Below are 23,908 nucleotides of genomic sequence, written 5' to 3'. Positions count from 1 at the left end.
TAAATAACCATTGTAAAATAGCTCACATTCAGTTTGGTGGCATTATGTGGGATAGCCAATATTGGGCCATTAACGGTTTTCATTGGCGGTTCATGACCAATAAAAGCCAGCATTGTCATCTTGGTCCAACATTGGCTCAATGTGGTAGGATACTGGGGTTGTTGAGAAGACCATGAGCATTCCATTAATATATTGCGCTTACATCCTTGACTGTTTGCATCTCAGTCACTTGTCAGCTAACGCATGTCTGACGCCTGTGTGTGCGGTGCATGGTCAGGCGGTGACCACAGTGGAGGGCATTGGTAGCACCAAGCGTGGCCTACATGCTGTTCAGCAGAGAATTGCTGCGGCCCATGGGTCTCAGTGTGGCTTCTGCACTCCAGGTATTGTCATGTCCATGTACTCCCTTCTGAGGTCCTGCAGCACTGGAGGGAGTGGTCACAAGCCATCTATGAAAGACATGGAGATCGCCTTCCAAGGTGAGCATTTTGGCCCTGGTGGTATTTCACCCAAAAAACATTTTATATTGCTGCTTATGGTCTAGAGGATTGCGTTAAGCTCCAAAAAGAAATTAATTGTTTAACCATATGGTGTCCAGGGGCGCAGCCAGGAATTAAGGCTAGGGGGGGTTTCAGGCGCAACTAATACTGGGGTGCTTAGGGTATTGCATACCCACCAGGGTAAGCGGGAGGTGCGAAGGCCTTCCGCCGGAAATAAATGTAGATAAATGGTTCAAAATGGTGATTTTTATGGCCTTTTGGGGGATATTTTATTAATAATCCTCTCAATTTCTATAAGTAATATTAATCTAATTAAGTAAAATAGATTTAACTTAAAAATTTCTGTGAGGTCTGGGGGGGTTTTATCCCCCTAAACCCCCCCCTTGCTGCGCCACTGATGGTGTCATAACAAGAATTTGCTTCTTAATTTCGATGTAGCAAATGTAGCATAACATCATATTGTAAAAATAAATATCCAATTATTCATACCTATTACAAGGATAATACACAAAATGTAGTGCATGCATGCTAATATTTTCAACACTTTAATTGTTTTGCAAATACATATAATTGTGTCAAGATATGTTTTTCTTTATAAATTGTGCCATTTGTAATGTAAAAATTTTAAAAGGATGATTAGCCATGTAAATGCTTAAATAAATAAATATTCTCTTTCAAATCTCCAGGGAACTTGTGCAGGTGCACTGGCTACCGCCCAATCATTGAAGGATTCCGCACCCTAACAGAGGAGTGGGAGCAGTGTGGCTCTCGCTTACCCGCTCTCAATGGCACAACCTCAAATGGGTGTGGAAACGATCTTGCAAATGGCTGCTGTAAGTCAAACGGACAGGCTAATGTAAATGGCTGCTGTAAGACAAATGGTGCTGTCAATGGGTGCTGCAATGGGGGACAGATGGCACCTGGAGATGTGGAAATCCTTTTTGATAGTTCTTCCTTCAAACCCTATGATAGCTCACAGGAACCTATATTTCCACCTGAATTGCAGGTAAGCTGCATGAATTTGAGGTGATTGTTCATATTTTAGACTAGCCAGAAAACAATTGAGTGAGAACAGGGGTTTAAAGATGTTTTCTTTCATTGTGCTTTCAAAAAGAAACTTCTTTATAAAAGCCATTATATAAGATAAAAATAAATAAAAATATGTCCGTAAATATACATTGCTGCTGTCTCTAATGTCTGTCCTGTGGTAATATTTTGCATTTAGGCAAACTGTACTCAACTTAGTTAAGCTATGGTAAAAAAAAACAATATGATTCATTGAAGATTTTTATAATTTCATAACCCTCAGACTGCGGGGACGTTTTTAAAGCCTTTGTACATTGACTGCGGGGAAAAGTTCTTAAACGTTTCACCTATGGTAGTTTCCCTAAATTTTTATTGCTACCCAGTTGGAGCCCAAGAGCACTTAACCTCAGTGTAGAGATTGCTGATGCGGCTTAACTTTCCCCAGCCATCCTTCGCGGCAGGGGGTGTCTCCTGGCATTTTCTACCATACTACCCATTTATTATTGTTTTCATCCCGCTTCACACTGTTAATATGCCTACGACAAGTGCCCAATTGTAGGCCCATCCGTTAGCAGGAGAGAAAGAAGGGCTGCCCTGGATTATAAGGGTTCGCTCCTTTGGAGACAATCTGCCAGGCTAGGGGGCAAAATATTTCTTGGTTCTCTCCTGCTCAGGCTGGTAGCTAAATAGTCTCACAGCTAAAGGGTTAACGCTGCCATTTTGGTGCAAACTTCTTTTGTCTATGGGTTATTCATACACATGCCTTTACCTTTCTTCATGCAGTTTTACCTATTGGAAATCAAAATCACTTTGTATGTTCGACCCTAATACTTTACTCCTGGCCATGATTTCAATGGTAATATGCCACTATCAAGGTCTCTTGCAAATCCCTTCTCCCTTATATTTCCCCTCATCAGCCTTTCCTATTCCCCATTCACACATGGGCTTTTTTCTGTACTCTTTAATCTCAGATCATTCTCTACTTTGTTATTAGCTGTTGAGCAGTAAAATTTTCACCTTTACTCTCCATATGGCTGAACCAACTTTCTTTCTTTCTGTCTTTCACCGTCAAAAAAGGTGATGCTATGCTACTTGAAAAATAACCATAACTTGGGTAGATTAAGCTATTCAAATTCATGATTGTCGGTTAAAATTATGAAGACCTGTTGTACATGCTTTCCAACAACAGGCAAAGGGTTGACTATGCCATTGGAATTGGCTTCATTATGTGAAGTTTGAAATGTTATTGAATTTTGCATATTGCTGTTTATTACATATTGCTGTTTATTTCATTTATTTTACATGGCTACCTACATTTCCCAAAAAATCTGAAAAAAGTTAAATATTGCCTTTTCCAGCTTTCACCAGTTTTGGACCAGCAATATTTGCTTGTGAAAGGTCCCAGGGTTTCCTGGTATCGCCCTACTACTCTAGAACAGCTGCTTCTTTTGAAGCGTAATCACCCACAAGCACGCATTATTGTAGGAAACACTGAAGTTGGTGAGCAACTTGGTTTAAATTACTGTTTTGGCAAGGCTTGTTGAATTTTTTGCGTTGATTATATGTTTTAATTTTCTACCTGTGAGAATATAATAATTTCCCTTTGGATTGCTTTTTCATTAATGCTAACTGTTTTTGTACACTATTGAATAATACTGTGAGCTTGGATGTTTGTAAAATTTATCCAATGTGCTATTTTTCTAGGTGTTGAGGTGAAATTTAAGAATTGTGTGTATCCAGTGCTGATCAATCCCACACAAGTGAAGGAACTACTGGTAATAGAAGATACTGAGGGAGGAATTAAATTTGGGTCATCAGTGACCCTTAATCAAATTGATACGGTATTGAAGTCCAAAATTGATTCTCTTCCAGGTAAAAAGCATGTACATTTGATGTATTTGAAAGCCCTTGATTCCTATTGCAAGATAAATTAGTTATTAGACCAATAAATTATTAAGATAAGTTAGGCTTTAAGTATAGTTTTAGTATCCCTTAGCGTAACCTGGCTTCTTAAGACATTAACCCATTATTGCATAAAGTTATTTTTGTCAAATATGCATTTATAAAATAATTATTCTGGCTAATAAGGTTCATTTGAACTAATTTCTGCTATTTAAAAATTTTTACAATTATGTAATAGTTTAAATAATACAATCCGTCCGATATATCGGATGGTCAGTTTTCCGTGTTGATTACATATTCTAAATAGTATAGAAAAACTTGATAATATAGAGAATGGAAAGATCAACCTTTAGAATAAAAATGAGATAAAAGTTATCAAAATATTGAGCAAAATACTACAGTAAAAAGTAATTTACTTACTCCATGAGGGTGACTGAAAATTCTTTCAATGCCATGTCTCACATCCCAGTGAGAAATGGGTGGTGGAATCCACGTGGAACCCACGTGGAGAATTATCGTGGATACCACGTGTTTTTGGTCGTGGAATCAACGTGGAACCCACGTGGAAATTTGGTGGAAAAATTAAAACAGCAGTTGGTGCTGTCCTAAAACCATTAAAACCTCAACCACTCTATATCTAAACCTTCTATATATGTGTCTACGATTTTTCATGTGCTCTCATGGCTGCCTTTCCACGAATTATATAAAAATAGAATGTGCGATACATTTTCACATAACTAGCGAGGTTTCAGGATAATAAATGACGCAATGTCACCAGAGAGCTAAGTTCCACAAATTAGAAATTCTTTTTAACATTTTATGATAATCACCACAAATCCACTTGAAATCAACGTGGATTCCACGTGGGTCCAACCACTCAATATCCACCACCACCAAATATCCACCACTCAACGTGGATTCCACGTGGGTTCCACGTGGATTCCACCACCCATTTCTCACTGGGATAAATGCTTCTCAAGGCGATAAACTCAAGTAGTCAACTAAAATGTTAGCGGGGCGGTGAAGACAGACAACCATTTGAACTTAATATAGTATCACAATGTAGCGCAAGTCAACTGAAGCCCTGATAAAAATTAAATATGCATGTCCGATATATCGGTTGCTATAAACTAATGGGTTAACACACTGATATCAGATTCCTAAGTTTCCATTTATGTTATTATCTTTCATGCATTCTCTTATCATTTGACCTTCCACAAGAATTAATTTATATTTTTTAATTGTGGAACCTATATTCAGGAATCAGTAGCCATAAAAAAATCGATACCACCACATGAAATAGAGTTGAATTGCTCATTGGACATAATAGTATTAGCCTAGGTACTAAGCAAACCCTAGTAGAAAACATTGTGTTCTTTTGGTGTTCTTTATATGTTCATTCAGTGTTCAAGTGTTCTTTTGATGTTCTTTTGGTGTTCTTTTATGTTCACCAATTTCTTGGTGTGTTCTTTTGTGTTGGGATGTTTCATTTAATGCCATAATAAGAGAGATAAACTTGGATCCGCATTCTGCGTCACAACACGTTTATTAATACGACAGCCATTACACTTGCATCGAACCGGAAGTACAAAAAAAAAATTGACACTCATAAACAAACGAGATGCAAAAAACATACATAAAATAAAACACACCTTGGCGGCAATTTAAATCTACAACACCTCCCCATAAATTGGCGCCATGCATAGTCCTTGCATACAGTTTCTATGCTTTACCTTGCCTAATGGCTTAGTCAAAATGTCTGCTGGCATTTCACTAGTGGACAAGTAACGCACATTCACTTCACCTCTTCTGTGACATTGACGTATAAAGTGACCCTTAGCAGATATATGCTTTGTTCTTCCATGAAAAACTGGGTTTTTGCACAACTTCAACGCACTTTGATTATCATTATGCAAATTCACAACCTCGTTTTTCTTGCCTGTGAAGGCTGCAAGTAAACTTTGCAGGCTGAGGGCCTCAGTGCATGACTCTGACAAAGACAGGTATTCTGCCTCAGTCGAACTTAGGGCAACACTCTTCAACTTTCTGCTTTCCCATGAGATCAAACATTTCCCAAGCATGAATGCCTGCCCTCGATACGATAAACCATCACTATCATCAAACACAAAACCAGCATCTACATAGCCATTTAAATTTACATCTGTGGCCTTTTTATACACAAGTCCAATATTCATAGTTCCCTTCAAGTACCTCAGTACCCTTTTCGCTAAATTCCAGTGCACATCCTGATAATTACTATTGTACCCACTAAGAACACTTACAGCAAATGATATATCAGGCCTGGTGTTACAACTTAAATACAAAAGAGAACCAATTAGCTCTTGGTATGGCACTTTCACTGTTTTGCCTTTAAGTTGGCTAACTTTCAAATTATTATCCATTGGAGTGGTTGAGGGGAAACAATCAGTCATGTGGAAACGCTCCAAAACACTTTCAATGTAACCACTCTGATCTAATACAATTGTCCCCTTACCTAGATCCCTGGTAAGTCTCATTCCCAGGCACTCAGTAGCCTGGCCAAGATCTTTAACTTCAAACTGCTTTTGAAGCTCAAACAAAAGATCATCCTTACATGCTTCATTATTGTGAAACACATAGAAGTCATCTACATACAAAGCTATTATTAATTTACAATTGACTGATGATTTAATAAATACACAGCTTTCACCTTCAGTTTGCTCATATCCCAGATTAAGTAACACACCAGTAACTCTCTCATTCCAGCTTCTTGCTGACTGCTTCAAGCCATAAATGGCCTTATTTAATTTGCACACTTTCTCAGGCTTATCTGACTCCATTCCCTCTGGCTGGCACATATAAACAGTTTCGTTTAAATTGCCATAAAGGAATGCTGCCTTTACATCAAAGTGACTGATGGTCAAGTCCAGATTAGCAGCTAGGGCAATTAGCATTCTCAGAGTAGACCTGCGGACAACAGGTGCAAAAGTTTCCTGAAAATCCACCCCGTAGGACTGTGAATACCCTTTGGCCACTAACCTGGCACGGAATTGAGTAGAGCCATCTGAGGACGGCTTCCTCTTAAAAACCCACTTGTTCCCCACCACTTTAGCCCCAGCCGGTAAGGTCACCAAGTCCCATACTTTGTTTAACTCAAAGGACTGCATTTCATCATTCATTGCTTTCTTCCAAAATGACGTTTCTGGGCCAGTCAAAGCCTCATCAACTGATATGGGATCCTTACTACTTACAGAACTGCCCAATGCTAAAAGAGAGGTTACAAAGTCAGGGTACTGTTTAGGGGTCCTAATTCTTAATGGGTACCTTCTTTCCCCTTCTACATTTGATTCCCCAACTTCAAAAGATCCATCACCATCTTCTACACTTAGGATATCAGAATGCAATTCCCTACCCAAGACACAATCTTGACCTTCAATCCTTTCATTAATCCCAATTGATTCAACATTATTTTCAGGCAAATTGGGTTCATTACTTGGGAAAAAAGATAAAAAATGGTACACCCCACTTTTCTCAACCTTACTGGGAACACTTTCATCCAACAAATTTTGTCTATCAAAGTTTTCTAAGAAAACAACATTTCTGGCTTTGATCACTTTTGAGGGATTCTTAGCATCAATCAACCTGTAACCCTTTGTTGACTCACAATACCCAACAAAAATTAATCTTTTCCCTTTAGCATCCCACTTACCTCTTTTCTGGTCAGGAACGTGGTCATACGCGGGACACCCAAAAACTCTCAAATGTTTTAGAGATGAAATTTTTCCTCCCCACAACTCTTGTGGTGTCTTACCCTGAATGGCTCTATGTGGTACACGGTTTTTAATGTAGACTGCAGTGTTACAGGCCTCTGCCCAATAACCCTTAGGCAAGCCTGAATCAAACAACATGCATCTAGCCATTTCACATATTGTGCGATTAGCACGTTCTGCTACACCATTCTGTTCAGGGGTATATGGGGTGCTAGTCTGATGCTCTATTCCATGCTGCCTTAAAAAGGATTCAAACTTATGATTTACAAACTCACGACCATTATCAGATCTTATGACCTTTAACTTTCGGTCAGTTCTATTCTCTGCCCAAGTTTTAAACTCACAGAATCTATCAAAAGTTTCAGTTTTGGACTTCAAAAAATAGCAAAACAATTTTCTGGAATGATCATCAACTAGAACAAACATGTACTTAGCCCCACCCACAGATATATCACTCATTGGACCACAGAGATCCATGTGCACTAGATCTAAGACATTATCAGCACGAGTGACTGAACCCTTAGGAAATGGGAATCTGTGGTGCTTACCCAGCAAACAAGGAATACAATCATTACTTAATTTTAAGTCACAACATTCTAATTCCACACCATGCTCCTTCACAATAATATTCAGAGCTGAATCAGAGAGGACATGCCCAAGCCTTCTGTGCCACAAAACCTTTGAAATATCACCAACAGCACATGCAATGTCAACTGGTACAGGCTCTTGGACATCTAACTTAAATATACCCTCTGACAAAGTACCGGAAAAATCAGCTTTACCCTTAATTTTACAGTTTCCTTGGTCATATATTTTGCAGCCATCATGACCAAACACCATTGTAAAACCCTTTTTTGCCAACTGGGAAACAGATATTAAGTTGGTGGCTAATCCAGGCACTAGAGTTACATCTTTGATAGGTTTGATCACTTGGTCAGAGAATTTCACTAGCACATTTCCTTTCCCTGTGCTCACCAGGGTGGAGTCATCAGCACATCGTACACTGTGCCCTTCAACTCCCTGCTTATAATCACGCATTAAAACCTTGTGTGGGGTCATGTGAGCTGATGCACCTGAATCTATAATCCAGTCATCTTTACTGAATGAGGACACACCTAGAGCACATAGTAAGGACGAATCCTTTTTCGCCTCGTTCATGGGACATTCCGACTTGTAATGACCCATCTGCCAGCACTTAAAACACTTTACCTTCTTTTTATCTGGCCTCTTGTAATTCAACGACTTCGACGTCGATTCCCTTTCCTTCGGCGGCTTACCGGATGAATGCTGGCCCTTCAGGTTCCTGGTGAACAACACGGACTCCTCCTCCGCATTCTCCAACTTTAGATATTCATCCAGGCTGCCATTGAGGAGCTTCTCCTTGATGGTGCTGGTGGTGAAATCCTTATCCGACGTTGTCGCCTCAATCCCCATACGGTATGGCAAACACACTTTCGGTAAACCCCTGAGCATGATTAGTGCAACCAAGCCGTCATCTGCAGGTTTCCCCATACTTGCTAACTTATTTGTTAGCTCCAGGATGGAGGTAACGTACTCCTGAACGTTACCGTTATGCTTCGTTAACCTTGCATCCAGCAAAGCATCCCATAAGTTCATCCACCGCGTCTTTGTCTTTCCCTCGAACAAATCTTCCAAAGACTTCCAAGCTTCATTTGCCGTTGTGGTATTTTGCACGTATGGATAGAGGGATTTATCCACATGAAGGCAAATTAAGGACCAAGCATCAGTGTCCTTTTCCTTCACCGTTGCGTCAGCATCCGTAGTTAGCGGAGTCGTGGCGTAAGTCCACAGCTTCTCTCTCATTAAAATGAGCTGCATGCTGAACTTCCAGTTCATATAATCGTCCTTTTCTTTCAGTTTCTCCACCAAAGTGGCTAAACGCGAACTATTAGTCGCCGCCATAGTCAAACCGAAACACTCGCACCGATTAAAAAAAAAACTGCACCACGAGACAAAACAATATAATTATTTCTAACCGTATCTCTCTACGTTTCAATGTATCCAGGCATTTCGAAACGTTCTGGGCCCATGACCTGTTGGGATGTTTCATTTAATGCCATAATAAGAGAGATAAACTTGGATCCGCATTCTGCGTCACAACACGTTTATTAATACGACAGCCATTACACTTGCATCGAACCGGAAGTACAAAAAAAAAATTGACACTCATAAACAAACGAGATGCAAAAAACATACATAAAATAAAACACACCTTGGCGGCAATTTAAATCTACAACATTTTGATGTTCAATTTATGTTCTTTTTATGTTCATCTCAGTGAACACAAAAAGAACATTTTTCTTTATGTTCATTTTGTGTTCCCTTTGAGTTCATTTTATGTTCACCATGGTGAACACAATATGAACATTTTTTATGCGTTCATTTTATGTTCACTTTGTGTTCATTTTATGTTCACCATGGTGAACACAAATTGAACATTTTTTTATATGTTCATTTTATGTTCACCATGGTGAACCCAATATGAACATTTTTTTATGCGTTCATTTTATGTTCACTTTGTGTTCATTTTATGTTCACCATGGTGAACACAAATTGAACATTTTTTTATATGTTCATTTTATGTTCACTATGTTGAACACAAAATGAACATTTTTCTTTGTTGTTCTTAAAAATAAACCAGTATAAAAATTCTCATTCCTTGGAGGTGATTGTGGATAACTGCAGTTCATGTGTCATGACAAGTAGCTTTACATAAAACAAGTAGTAATACAGATGATTTTGGAGACTTTGTCTACCAAAAATGAGTTTGAATTTCGCCAACTTGAAATCCACAAAACTGTATTTTTTAGCAGTTTTCCATAATATTTCTAGAAATTTAAAATAATGAATTTCCGGGAAAAATATCCCAAAATGAAGGCATATCATAAAAAAATGGACATTGAACGATCCGAGAATGCAATCAAGGAACACCTGAAAACACTCTCAATATGTACTTTATTGCATACTAAACAGGGATAAGGCCTGAGCATTTGGCTTTCTACTATTAAGTTCGTTTCTAATAAAAAAAGCTGGAAATAAAATGATTCGAAACTTATCCAAACACTGATATCTGATTCACAAAGATGTGAAAGTGTTCACGGTAATGATGGGACTTCCGTGAAACCTTTTTCTTTGTTGTTCATTTTGTGTTCTTTTGATGTTCAAAAAAGTGTTCATTTTGTGTTCAAATTATGTTCACAGACGAGTGTTCATTTTGTGTTCTTTTTATGTTCTTTCTGTCACAAAACACATAAAAAGAACATAAAGTGAACATTCGGTGAACATAGAAGGAACACAATTTGAACATTAAATGAACATAAAAAGAACACTGAATGAACACACTTTTTTCTACTAGGGAAGCCAGTATCCTCACTAATGAGATGGGAAGAGCTGTAGTAATACTCCACTCTTACTTATTAATTTAATTGGTTTCAACACTTACATGTCATTTTCAAGAGATAGATCTTGAAAATGAAGTGTAAAAGATGAAACCTGTGGAGTTAATAAATAAGTATGGAAAATCACTATGGCTGTTTCTGTATTATTAAAATGAATTTATAAAAAATGAATTCATTGACAATTGATCTGATATAATTCTCACTGCATATCACTCTTTGGCTAAGACCTCATTATTTTATGATTTACATAGTGACCCATGTCTAAAGTACATTTATCACCTACTGCACTTAATTTGCTTCCATGGCATTCCATACCACGTTAATCTGCACACATTTTAATTATGCTCATTATAAAGCTGTCAGTGCATTATACATTCTGAGTTATTTGTTGAAATTAACTGTGCTAATTACTTCTTTTCAGAGCACAAGACAAGAGTGTTCAAAGCTATTGTAGAGATGCTCCACTGGTTTGCTGGGAAACAAATAAGGAATGTTGCTGTTAGTAGTCACTGTTTAATAGGAATAATGAGCTTGAACATTTCTTATTAAGAATAAAATAAATCTTAAGTTAAAAATTACTCTTCTTTTAGGCTGTTGGAGGAAACATTATGACAGGAAGCCCCATCTCAGACCTAAATCCCATCTTTATTGCTGCCAATTGTAAGCTGGAGCTGGTAAGCAAAGGTGAGACCCCCAACTCTTATAATGAGCCCTTTCTTGAGAATGGGGAACTTGCATGAATTTTTTTTATTTCATAGGCGGACAGAAAATTATTTTCTGAATACAACAAAGAAAACCGCATGTAAATCTGAGTTTTCCTTCGAGAGATATTTAATGATAAATATAACGAATTTTAAAGCGCGGGAAAAACTCCCTCACCCCCCAAGCCACTGCCGACGAAGCCTCGATGACGTCAAAGGTGCCTAAACATCACGCGAAGCTATTGTTGTGATTGTTTGTAATAGTCGCCAGCAGTTGTGAGAGCTTCGTTTGTTAGATGTGTTGATTATTTTATATTTTAAGATAAATATCCGACGATAGAGGCTTGGAAGCCCTCGTATTTTGCATTATTTATAATATTAATATCTGAGTAAGGCCATAAAATATAAAACTGGAGCAGTTAAACCAAAAATTTGATAATACCTAAATAACATCGTTGTAGGAGTCTGAGCCACGGCCATTGGAAGGGGGATACGTTAATTGTAAGTTGATGTTATCGACGGCATATCATTCATTTAAGTATGTAATTAGAACGATTTTGATGTTTACTAATGCCCGCTTAGCTTTTATATACAATGAATTCATCCGTTTATTCGTAGGTATCGGAGAATTCGTCGTTTAGGACTGTCTGTGCTTGTATTATGGGGTGAATTCCAGTCAATGCAACTTTTGCTCGCTGATTGGAGACATCTAGGAACATTTTTGTGCCAAAATAGTGTTATTTTCAACGTGACATCTCCCGTTAAGCTACTGATTATAATCACAGTGCCAGTGGTTGTAATGCACAAAGTTTGGCAAGGTTGAAAAATATCGGCCAAGAGTTATCAGTGTTCCATCGTGATTGAATTGTAAAAAGTGCTATTACGCTATCGATAAATGTCTAACAGTAGTGTAAAAATTGTCAGTGGCGTGCTAATCTCCGTTGTTCACCGTAGATATGACATTTCACGATCACGCTATTGAAATAAAAACTGTGTGTGAAGTTTGTTATTCCATTATTTCAACGAATAGTAGTGAGAAATGTCACCTGTGTCACTTGTGTGGGCTAATTTAAGGGTTTAAATCAGTGAATAAATAGTTGTATTCATCATAACGAGTTCTGTTATTGTAAGTTGTACGTGATGAATATAAGGATGTGATAGTGACATCCAGTTTTTGATAAGAGTATCCCTATGCCTATTAGTATGCCTATTTCCCACTATATTTTTATGGTATATGCTAGTATATTGTTTATGGATTTACCTATATTATTGAAATAGCTTTTAGCTTGGCAGCGGAACCGATTCGCGATCTCACATGTGGATTGTGTGCAGACTGTTTTGCTGTGAATTCGTACCGTAGGGCGGATAGGACTACCTTCTCCGTTAATCCGGCGTTGCCAAATTCAACAGCACAGCTTACTCTAATGTCAACAGCACAGCTTACGATCGTTATCCTCCAGTATTACAAGTTTCTTTTACAACTCGATTTGCCGCCGACGTATAGCAATAATTTGTCTTAACAAATTCCATGAGGGTCGTGGCATCAAATTTTGGTGTCCAAAAAAAGGCTGGTGTCCTAACACCCCATGCCACACGCCTTTTAGGCGGCTTGCGGGGTATTATGTAGACGTAGATGAATTTCAGGTGTACTATTCGAACGAGTGGCAACGTTATCATCCATTTTTCTGATAACCAAAACACACGAAGTGAAACGCTTGTACTTCATTATCCCGATGCCGCATTATTAATATCCCAAGTAATAATCTAGGCACAATAGTAATAGGAAAACTTGCCCAAGAATAACAGAACAAAATAAAGTGACGATGAGCGGCTAAATACTCCCTCAAAACAAATTTTACACCATGCGCTCAGCGTATTTCCCATAGACCTTGAATTTCAAGGTCTATGGTATTTCCCTACTCCCTATGGTTGTTTAGGCACCTATGACGTCACGCCTGGCCTCGGCAACGCTCGGGTGTCTTCGCGCAGTGGTCGGCTCAGAGAAATTTTTCTCGATTTTAAATGCAATTTTTTTATTTCTTTTGATGTTGAATGGAGAAACTGAAGGTATTTTTGCGAGCTAATGTATCCATTTGACTTATTCAAAATAGTTTTCAGAGCAATCTAGGACCCATGCAAGTTCCTCATTAAGTAAGTATGTAGGCAATTTGAATATTTAATCTCACATCCAGTAAATGTTGGTGATTTTTCTTATTTTTTTCTGTATTTTAGATGGTGGGTGTAGGACAGTGACAATGAATGGATCATTTTTCACCAGTTATCGGAAAAATATTGTGAAGCCAGATGAAATTCTTCTATCCATCACGATACCATGCTCACATGAGGTAAGCTCTTTCATTTTTTTCTTTTTTAAGGATTCTTACCACTGCTTTTATCTATGATGGATGTTGCTTATGGAAAATGCTTCTTTAAGATAATTTTTATGATCTGACAACATTTTGTATGCAATTGTCTGTTTCAAATTAGTTTGAATTAAAGAAGTTAAATGTTCATGTCAGTCTTTACTGACTCTCACACTAGAGGGAGAACCTTTAATTTGCTTAGTCTGAATGAAATAAAGACAGCAAGGTGTTGTCATATTGAAAGCATTAGGGGTTTGCAATGAAAGAGATTAAGGTATTTGATTTCTCTATTAATGAGAAAATTTAATTTTGGCCTATTTTCTAATGGTAAAACATGTCTGGAAATAATATGTGAGCTTTGAATTTGACAGAATGCTAATGGTACTGTGGTTTTTTAAATGAAAGTTATAAATTATATCAAAAAGCACAATTGTGAGTGTTTTCAGAATATTTTGGCAATTTCTAGCAAAACTTGTGGCATATAATTCAATTAATTGAATTGGATCTGAAAGGAAAATTTTTTCAAGAATCATAATTGCAGCCGTGCATATTTTGGTCACAAGATTTTTTATCTTATTACTTCCTTGCCAAGAAGCATAATAAATTTAATTTGTAATACATTTCAGATGATGCATTTTAAAGCCTACAAGCAAGCAAGAAGAAGAGATGATGACATTGCTGTTGTCAATGCTGCTTTCAATATTACATTCGAGAAACCTGCCAATGCACATTATCCAGTAGTCCAAAAAGCAACTATTGCATATGGAGGAATGGCTCCAACAACAGTGGAAGCAAGTTCAACAGCTCAAGTTTTTATTGGGAAGTAAGTACCCCTTGGATTAATATTGCATGTTAAAAATTGTATAGGTTAACTTCCATTAACTGCTAAGTTCTGCATAAATTGTGTTGAGGAAAATCGTGACCAAAGGAAGTTGGCTTGAATTTTTCAAGTTCGATTTGGGTTCATAATCTAGGACTGTCTCAAAAATGAAGTAATTAGTATTTGTGATTATAGAAATAAACTTGAGATCCATGCAAGAATACCAAGGGATGTGCAAAATGTCGAGGTGCAATGGATTACAGATTAAGGCACCACATATGTATGGCAGCTCTTATGTTAGATCAACAACTTCACATGGAAACACTTGTGTGTATTCTATATTGGAATCAATATTGAAAGATTCAAGAACGACTCCTTGAGTTGAAATTACCATCCATTGCTTCAATGCCAACCAAATGCTGAAACTATTTCAGCTAGCCAGGAATCCATCATCATTGTGAATTAGGTATACATACATGCATAGGTGGTCTCTGAGGATGAGAATGCGTTTTCCTCTCTGGAATTTTTTCTCTGAGATGCATTTATTGTTTCGTTAATACTCTCAGTTGACATTTATCTCTGTATAATCTTTGAATGTGGATATTTTTTTCCTTCCCTCATATGTCAATTAGGAATTTAGTATGTTGCGTTAAATTTCATGCAATAAGCCCACGTGCCATGATCATTCAGATTTCATGATCTCTGGCCTTCAATCAGCCCAAATTTAAATGATATTACAGTGGAGCCGGAAATATCCACTGTTTGACGGACTGTTTGTTGGATTATTTGTATATAACACTACTGTAGCCTGTACCCCCCGGTATTTTTATTTTCAAACTGCTGCCAGTAGACTCCCAGGTCACCAGATGGCTCCTGTTTGCACCTGCACACTAGGATGTAGCTGATTTTTCTAAAATCAGAAAACTGAAAATTTTCGTTACCAATACTGTTGTGTTATTAAAACGTAATAGAAGGGAAATCCTTGGGTACTAGTAAATAAGGGGAGGGGGCACTGGTGCATACCAGTGCCTCTTTGCCAGCTCACTTTGCACTCTAGCATCTAAGAAGCAGCTGAAGATGTATCAAATAAAAAAAAAGGTTTTTACTCATGGCTTATGAAATGATGTTTACCCTTGATATACCATCTCATTGCAAAATTGAATGTTTTAGGTGGGATATTTTGGACTCTTTGCAGGACATTTCAACAGGTTTGATAGTCAAAAAAATTTCATTAATTTATTATTCTAATCAAAATTAAAGTTTTAGCATCTGCAAACTTCATACTTTTTCGATTATCAAAAAAAATCTGTATCCTATTGCATGCTTGCATGCGACTCAACAAGATTCTTGAATTTCGGAGACACTGGTCAAAATAAACTAAGAATGAGGATTCAAGACTAATGAAAAGGTGTTACTGATTGTTGATTGATTATATATTATTTATCCTATAGTTGTAATCAGACATAATTTCAATTCCTTTCGATTTGCCTCTGGTATCTTTTAAGGTGAATATTGTTTTTCTTTGAGAAATTTTATTAATTTCCACAATGTTAAAAATATTTTCCTTGGGAAATAGTAATAACATTTTATGAAAGTAAATTGTGGTACTACATATACAATTTATTGAGATTGGAGAAAACATTAGTATAATATTGTTTTTTGGAACAAATTAGTTTTCAAAATGTAGTGACTTTTTTCAATTTAGTCATTACCTATTTTACGATTTAAGTCCATCTCTGTTTTTTCTTACAGGACATGGGGTCCTCATCTGGTTGAAGATGTCTGTAATGCTCTCGTTGAAGAGTTGCCTCTTTCACCTGATGCTCCTGGAGGAATGATAGCATACCGAAGGTCTCTTACTCTCAGGTAATTGTAGTACACATTGTATATGCTCCTTTTAATGGATTCAGACAGAAGTACATCTACAAAATCCACCATTAGGGCTATGAGGAGGAGAAATATATCACCAAAATCTTACTTTGTCCTGGTTGAGACCCTGGTATTATGAGTCACACATATTTATTTGTTAGTACCCAAATAACGACAGTTAATGGCCTAAACCTTGGTCTTGGTAGCAATTTATGATTAGTGATCATAAACACCCTTTCCTGGGCCAGACTAGAACACATGACCTTCATTTTGGCAAGCATGGACTTAACCCTACTGCCACTGAAATGTTACAGCTCCATTTCTTTGGCCATTGCTTAATCTGTTGTCAACTCTGAAACTTGTCATAAGTAAGTAACCATATCTATATATTAAACCAAAAATTCAATGATACAAATATATAAAAAAATCAAAAGCCTATCAATATAATGTATAAAATCGTAAATCGTAAAACAATTGCTCTCATATTGATCTCTGGTTGGTGGAAAAATTGGCCGTAAATTTATGATAAAAAGAACCATCGTCTACTATCTTAAATTTTCATTCTCCTGATACTAAATCATTTCATTTTTTATATTTCAGTTTATTTTACAAGTTCTATGTGGATGTGTATGGAAAGCTATACGGCAAAGACAAAATGTTGTCAGAGAGAGAGAAAAGTGCAGCCCAAGGACTCAAGAATCTCCATCCCCAAAGCTCTCAATATTTTCAAGTGGTATGTGGCTGTAATGGTTTACTATAGCACTTTTTTTTTTAGCTCTAAGCTGATATTCAATAATGAGAGTAATGACTAATGAGACGCAGATGGTGGGACGTGACAGGGAATGTGTAAAATATGTATATGCTCACCAAAACTTCCACTATATTAGTAGAGATTAGAGGCAGGAATTGGAACTATTGTTTGAAGGGAAAGAAATTGAAAGGGCGGACATACCTCCCATGAAAAATACCTTGATTTACCTTGTCGGTGTTTTAAAATAAGGTATTTGCATTTCCTTGCAGATTACTCAAAAGATTTATAAATTTTTAAATATAATGTTTGCAGGTGCCTCCTGATCAGCCCAAAATGGATCCAGTTGGGAGAACCATTCCTCATTTATCAGCATACAAGCAGGCCACTGGTAAGTGAAAAATGAGCAATTACAGCACAATATTTTTTTGTATCATTCATTGCATTGTATTTCATATAAAAGTCCATAGCTGGTGTAATATAAATAAATTGTGCATACAAATATGTGTCCACAGTATTTTCCCTTAATTCTGTTTTAAAAGGAACAGAAAAATAGAGCTGTAGAGCAGTAAAATTGAATCTGCATTCTTGCTTGAATTTGTATTTTTCATGTATTAGGCATTGAGCAAATTTTTGTGGACCTCTCTTATGTTTTAGTTTTCATTTTCTCTAATATTTTGTTAATTCATAAAGTTCTTATATCAGTAAGCTAAACAATTGGACATAGGCTAACAGTAATGATAATTCTGCATTATTCCAAACTCACATACCTTCATGGATGCACAAGTCACAGCTTGTATATACATTTACATATCATATCATAAATTATCATAAATATATTTTTACCAGTGAAATTAGGGCTACAAAGTCCTCATTTGTTAGACATTCACGCACAACCAAACCCCCTGAAAAATGGAAAAACCCACTCAGGTGGTATTTGAACCTACAACTTCTGTACTAGCAGGTGAGGACTTTACCATTCTGCCACCGTGGCTGACCAATTTATGTAGCATCTGTTTGAAATAGCTTGGAACGTAGGTTTTTGCAGTGAGAGGCATTGTTGCTAACGACTTTCAGGAGCAGCTGCGTGTTGTGCTTTGTCATCTGAGCTTTCGCATCCATTACAGGGTGCATCATCAGGCGATGAATGGAAATTCGGAAAAAGGTTGTCAATTAATATATTAATCCACCCTCCCCCATCCACCGGAAGAGTGGGGGAGGAGGGCGACACTGACGTCAGCAGAACTCTCAGCCCTGTCCATGAGCAGCAAGCAGACTCTTCCCCATTGCTGGTGAATAACCTTGCTGGAAACATTCTCGCCGTTTTCTCTTCTGCAAGATTCTCTTCCACGTCTGGCTGAGTTTAATACCGTCAACTCGGTTGAAATTCTGGGGGCATTTCTCAATTTCAATAGCCTCCCGAATTAGTCGTCTATGATAAAATTTTTCTTGGGCTAACACCTGCATTTCGTCCATTAAAATTTAATGCCCGTCTTCCAAGTAAGCATGCTCCGTTACTGCTGACTTCTCTATGTCATGATGTAATATCCCCCATTTGTCTTCTTTAAAATGGGAAGTCACAGAATGCCCTGTCTGCCCGACGTAAGATTTCCCGCATGAGCACGGGATTCTATACACGCCTTCCACATTGAGGGGATGGAGTCGGTCCTTAGCAGAAAGAAACATTATTCCGGTGGATGGGGAGGGTGTACGAGTATATTAATTGACAACCTTTTTCCGAATTTTCTTTCATCACCTGATGATGTGCCCTGTAATGGACGCGAAATCTCGCACAACAAAGCGAAACACGCAGCTGCTGCCAAAAGTGGTTAGCAATGATCTGTTATAAATAACTGCTCTAAGCTGCTATTATAGAAATCGCTATTTTTTTATAAATTTTGATGGATTTCTATTCAATTCTTTCGGTTGGGCCAAAGTCCCATCTCCCTCAGAGGCTCAAATACCAAACCTTGCATCACCCTTGCCTGCATGGTTGCAGTCACTGCAGGATAACTAGTGTAAATGCAATGCAAATTCTTCATGCATAATCAAATGGTTGGAGAAGTAAAAAAATGACATAAACATATTATCAAGGAAATGAAAGTCCATTATTTCTAATTTTTTATTGGGATAGGTTGTGCAGCCCATTTGAATTTTCTGAGTATCCCCACCTAGGTACTAGATTTTATGAAGTTGGTTACCAGTTTTATTCTGAGCCTGATAATCACATGGTAAATGACCTTTCACAAGTCAGAGGTTGATGCATGCGTGGGATTTCCAGGGCCTAACCCTGAATGCTTAAAAATTTGCTTGCCTGAATTTTAAGCATTGTTGTGTAAAGTTTATGTCATTTTGTTTTTTCAAAGCTTGGGAAGCCTCGTGTTTTGCGAATTGAAATGGAAACATTGCTGTGAACAATCGACCACCAAAATGTCATTACTTCAAATAGAGCATGTGATTGATTGGTAGCTAATTTCTTGCTTTTATCAATCAATTTATATGATGGTGCTGTAGACAGTTACATATTGTTAACAACTAGGTACATAATTTGGATTATAACACCACCAAGAATGTCCCAGATCTCGAGATGCTCCCATTTTAAATGTTGTATTACATCTCTTTTTGCCTCATAGTATGTGAAAGTTGCACCATTTGCGGGTATGAGTGTCAAGCATGTGTTCCATTTTTATTGCTATTGAATTTCATTTTTTAACCTATGAGGCTCCATATCTATTGAAAATGGGTACATCTTTGTTCAAGGGTAGTCTTTAACATTGCAGAATTGAAAATGAGTCCCCATTTTATACTTAAGTCGTTCTCATATGAGGGAAGGAAGCAGGGAACATTTAAATGTTGCGACCATGTTCCCGTTAGTCACACTTTTGGCCTTGGTTACTAATTATTTGTATTTTATTTCAGGTGAGGCTGTTTATTGTGATGATATACCTCATTATGAGCATGAACTGTACCTTTCTCTTGTCCTGTCTACAAAGGCACATGCCAAGTTAATTAAAGTGGATGCATCTCCTGCTTTGGCTGTTGATGGTGTCCATGGTTTTATCAGTGCATCAGATATTGATCCTAAGAGGAATAATTTTGGACCAATCGTCCATGATGAAGAAATATTTGTATCATCAACAGTGAGTACATACATTGAAGTATTGTTTTGATGAAAATTTTTTGGTAGATTGATTCCAGATTATGTCATTGCTGCTTGTAGAGAATTTCAATTTGAGATGTGGTTTTAATTCGTCATGGAATAACCTCTGACCTTCATCACTCCTTGACGTTAGCATGTTTCAAATGAAGCTAATAAGTCATATTTTTAAAACTCATGTCCACAAATAAGGCAGTGAAGTGTAATTCAGTCAGTACATATCTTTTGGGATTGTACTATGTCTCCCTCTTTGGAAGTCATGTCATTTAAATTTATTTTAGTGTTTCGTACTGTTTTAATTCATCTAGGTCACAAGCACTGGGCAGGTTATAGGAGCCATTGTGGCTGTTGACCAGCCTACAGCCCAAAGAGCGGCAAAAATGGTGAAAGTCGAGTACCAGGATTTGAGCCCTATTATTGTCACTATTCAGGTGAGTGAGGATGGAGTTCATATTTTTCAGGGCCTGAGGGAAGTTGTGATCGTCAATTGTTTAAATACCAAAAATTCAAAAATCAAATAATGTTTGTGTGCTCCTGACATGAAGTAGATGAATTTCCTGAGGCTTTGGGGGATAGTGCCCCCAAATAAAAAAAATTAAAATATTGTCTAGTTTTGATGTATAATATCTCAATCTGCTTAAAATGAAAGATGATTTATTAATTTCATGGTAGTGAGACGAGTCACTGAATACAGACTAATGACAATCCCCTGGACCCCCTGTTGCCTCGGTCGGGTTGCACCAATCACCCCCCAAAGCATATTCCTGGTTATGCCACTAGTTTGCCCTGTAGTGCACCTTTAGGTGACTCATTTAAGGTTCACTAAATATGCATGCACTGCTGTTTATATAACTTGAATTTGGCTTCAAAGTTATGTAAAACCTTAGATAAAAACAATACAGTTTACTTATGCTATATAATATTTCCTAAGGATGCTGTGGCTAAGGAATCATTCCACAAAGGAACGCAACGCACACTGAAGAATGGAGATGTAGATGGGGCGATGAAGTCTTCAGTGCATGTGATTGAGGGTGATGTCCACATGGGGGGCCAGGAACATTTTTACCTGGAGACTAACAGTGCAATTGCTATTCCAAGAGAGGATGGATGTGAATTGGAAGTGATATGTTCCACACAACATCCAACTGAAGTCCAGGTAACTTGCATGTAGTATAAAGGACGTATGCATGTTCTCATTGATAATTTGAAGCCATAGTGTCGCTCATTTAAGTGCTAGTGGATGTTTGGTCCAATAATTATTAGTCAACGTTACTTGTATGGTATGTTTAAACAATTAATTATAAATAAATACTTTGATTTTAACTCATAGAAAGAAGTATTTGGATGTGATAATTGATATAAATTATTTTTGGATTAGAGATAGCTTTAGAGCTCCAACATTAATTTTGTGCTTTATGGACTTAATTAATTCTTTCTAAGATTCCATTGTTCTTGATTTTTACTGCATGAAACTTTAATTTATGATTAATTCAAATTTAGATGTTAAGGGGCACCCCAAATTAAGTTGTCTATATTTTAGTTGATAGTCAACTTTAGGGCAAAAGAGGAAAAGGTAACTATAGCGCACATGAATTAATAGCTGAATTTATCAATTGCCATATTTGTTGGTGTAGATATCTTTTCAAATGGTGGCCATGGTAATTAAATCTTAGACCCCCACCTTATTTCCGACAGAAGTGATAAATTAAGAGATATTTTTTTCTGAACAGAGACATATGGGAATTCATTTTTCCCCAAACCATAAAGGACTTTTAATAAGTGCTAGTCATAATTTTCTTTGAGCATTTGCTTTTTAAATTAAACGGTTGGTGGCCTAACACCCCCTACCACACGCCATTTTAGGCAGCTTGCTGGGTAATATGGAGATATAGATAGAAATTTGTTGGTAAATATTCACTGTGATGTGTTTACCCTAAGATTTATTAGTATTCCATTATCAAATTACCAAAAATAATATGTCTGGCCAAAGGATTCAGACCAAAAAAATACATATCAATTATCTGCATGTTACCAGATGGCTCTGTTTTAATATTTTTATTGTGGTGTAAAAACTTATTGCAATACAAAACTAACTTCTATCCACAGTGATACACAGATATATGTATAAACCTAGTGGCCAACCTTCTAAGTTTCCACACCAAGTTACATGGTGGCCAACCCTGAAGATTCACACAGATTAAAGATCTACAACAGGCTCAGGTCATCTGAGATAATGAAGTGCTGGTTTCATACAGGACAACTTATTTTAATCTATGTATTCTCAATGCACTTAGTTTTTTGTATAATGCTTGAAGTAATAGTGGCTCTTTTTAAAATGAATTGAATGATATGCAAGTGTAAGCAAGGTTGCCAATTTCAGTTATTTTATTGTTTTTAGCTTGAAAAATTACTTATCTCCTGCACTAATATCTACTGTTGTGTCCATTTTGTCAAATCCTAAGTGTGCGAGTCAATATTCAGGGTATACATACATTTTAGATAACCCTTTTTTTGGATGCTTGTGAATATTCTCATAAGACATGGCTTGATCTATTCTTTCTTTTGTAAACTCGTTGATATTATTTCATGCAGAGTTTTAATTCATTTTTGGACTTACTTTAACATTTTAGAAACTAATTGCGGAAGCCACTGGAATGCCTGCCAATCGCATAGTGTGTCGCGTGAAGAGGATAGGTGGGGGCTTTGGAGGGAAGGAGTCTCGAGGAGCTCTCTTGGCCCTTCCTGTTGCCATAGCAGCTCTGAAGTGAGTGCTTGTTGTTAAACTTTCTCTTGGGAAAAAATCCATGTAAGAAAAAGACATGTAGCTGAAAAGGAAGAGCCCTTGTTGTAAATTTAGAGAATCTGGGTTGGTATTACAGTCAGGGCAATTTATTTTTTCTCTTTGGAATTTTCTCACTTCTGTATATTTTTGTGGGCATGAGGGATGCAACAACTCCCTGAATGGTGGGCAGGCCAGTGGGGAGGGTCCCTAAGGGCAAATTACAAAAAAATAGATGGTACTAATAGCATCTTTGTGAAAAAATACATGTATGTGCCAACTTTCATGGTGATCGGTGCAGTGGTTTTGGACTCTATCAATCTCAGACAGATGTAAGAACTTCCTATTTTATTTATATTGATATATGTACATATGTTTCTGAATCTAAATTCATTTCCAGATTCAATCGACCAGTAAGGTGCATGTTGGACAGAGATGAGGACATGGTGGCTACGGGAGGAAGGCATCCATTTTACGGAAAATACAAAGTAGGATTCACGAAGGAAGGGAAAATGCTGGCCTGTGATGTTCAATTCTACAACAATGCTGGAAACTCTTTGGATCTGTCTGCCTCTGTAAGTTGTGCACACAGTATTTTCTTTATGTATTTGTAAAAAAAATATTGGGTGTGTCCCTTTTGCAGTCTTAGGAGTTTGTCAAGGAGGGTCAGGGTTGGCGGATATGATTGAGAGTAAGGATAGGGTACAGGGGATTTGGAATTCATTTGCACAAACACAGCGAGACTTTAGGCTTTAGGGTGAAAATTTCGTGCATTTTGATGTATCTGCCGCCGTTTAGCCACAAAATGCCTAATTTTCGCCCTATAGGGCAGTAACTCCACAAAATCTATAGGGAATGACCATAAAATATTATAT

The 23,908-nt window shown here is 37.3% G+C and overlaps 1 protein-coding gene across 1 annotated transcript in view; it reads left to right on the top strand.

Moving 5' to 3' along the window:
• The window catches only part of LOC124157470 (xanthine dehydrogenase), a 56,869-nt gene that overhangs the window by 24,184 nt on the left and 8,777 nt on the right, over positions 1-23,908 (top strand). Inside the window, exons 4-19 of the mRNA XM_046532205.1 lie at positions 226-479; positions 1,187-1,506; positions 2,885-3,026; positions 3,231-3,398; positions 11,018-11,094; positions 11,187-11,280; positions 13,530-13,642; positions 14,287-14,483; positions 16,233-16,346; positions 16,950-17,082; positions 17,413-17,488; positions 20,017-20,237; positions 20,563-20,685; positions 21,186-21,410; positions 22,885-23,018; positions 23,434-23,608. Coding sequence (XP_046388161.1) covers positions 226-479; positions 1,187-1,506; positions 2,885-3,026; positions 3,231-3,398; positions 11,018-11,094; positions 11,187-11,280; positions 13,530-13,642; positions 14,287-14,483; positions 16,233-16,346; positions 16,950-17,082; positions 17,413-17,488; positions 20,017-20,237; positions 20,563-20,685; positions 21,186-21,410; positions 22,885-23,018; positions 23,434-23,608 — 2,566 coding nt within the window. The remainder of the gene's footprint in view (positions 1-225; positions 480-1,186; positions 1,507-2,884; positions 3,027-3,230; positions 3,399-11,017; positions 11,095-11,186; positions 11,281-13,529; positions 13,643-14,286; positions 14,484-16,232; positions 16,347-16,949; positions 17,083-17,412; positions 17,489-20,016; positions 20,238-20,562; positions 20,686-21,185; positions 21,411-22,884; positions 23,019-23,433; positions 23,609-23,908) is intronic.

This window comes from Ischnura elegans, chromosome 4, assembly GCF_921293095.1.
Source record: "Ischnura elegans chromosome 4, ioIscEleg1.1, whole genome shotgun sequence".
NCBI classification, from domain to species: Eukaryota; Metazoa; Arthropoda; class Insecta; order Odonata; family Coenagrionidae; genus Ischnura; species Ischnura elegans.
Note: the sequence above shows the minus strand (reverse complement) of the source record. Positions and strands in the feature narration are given on the sequence as shown.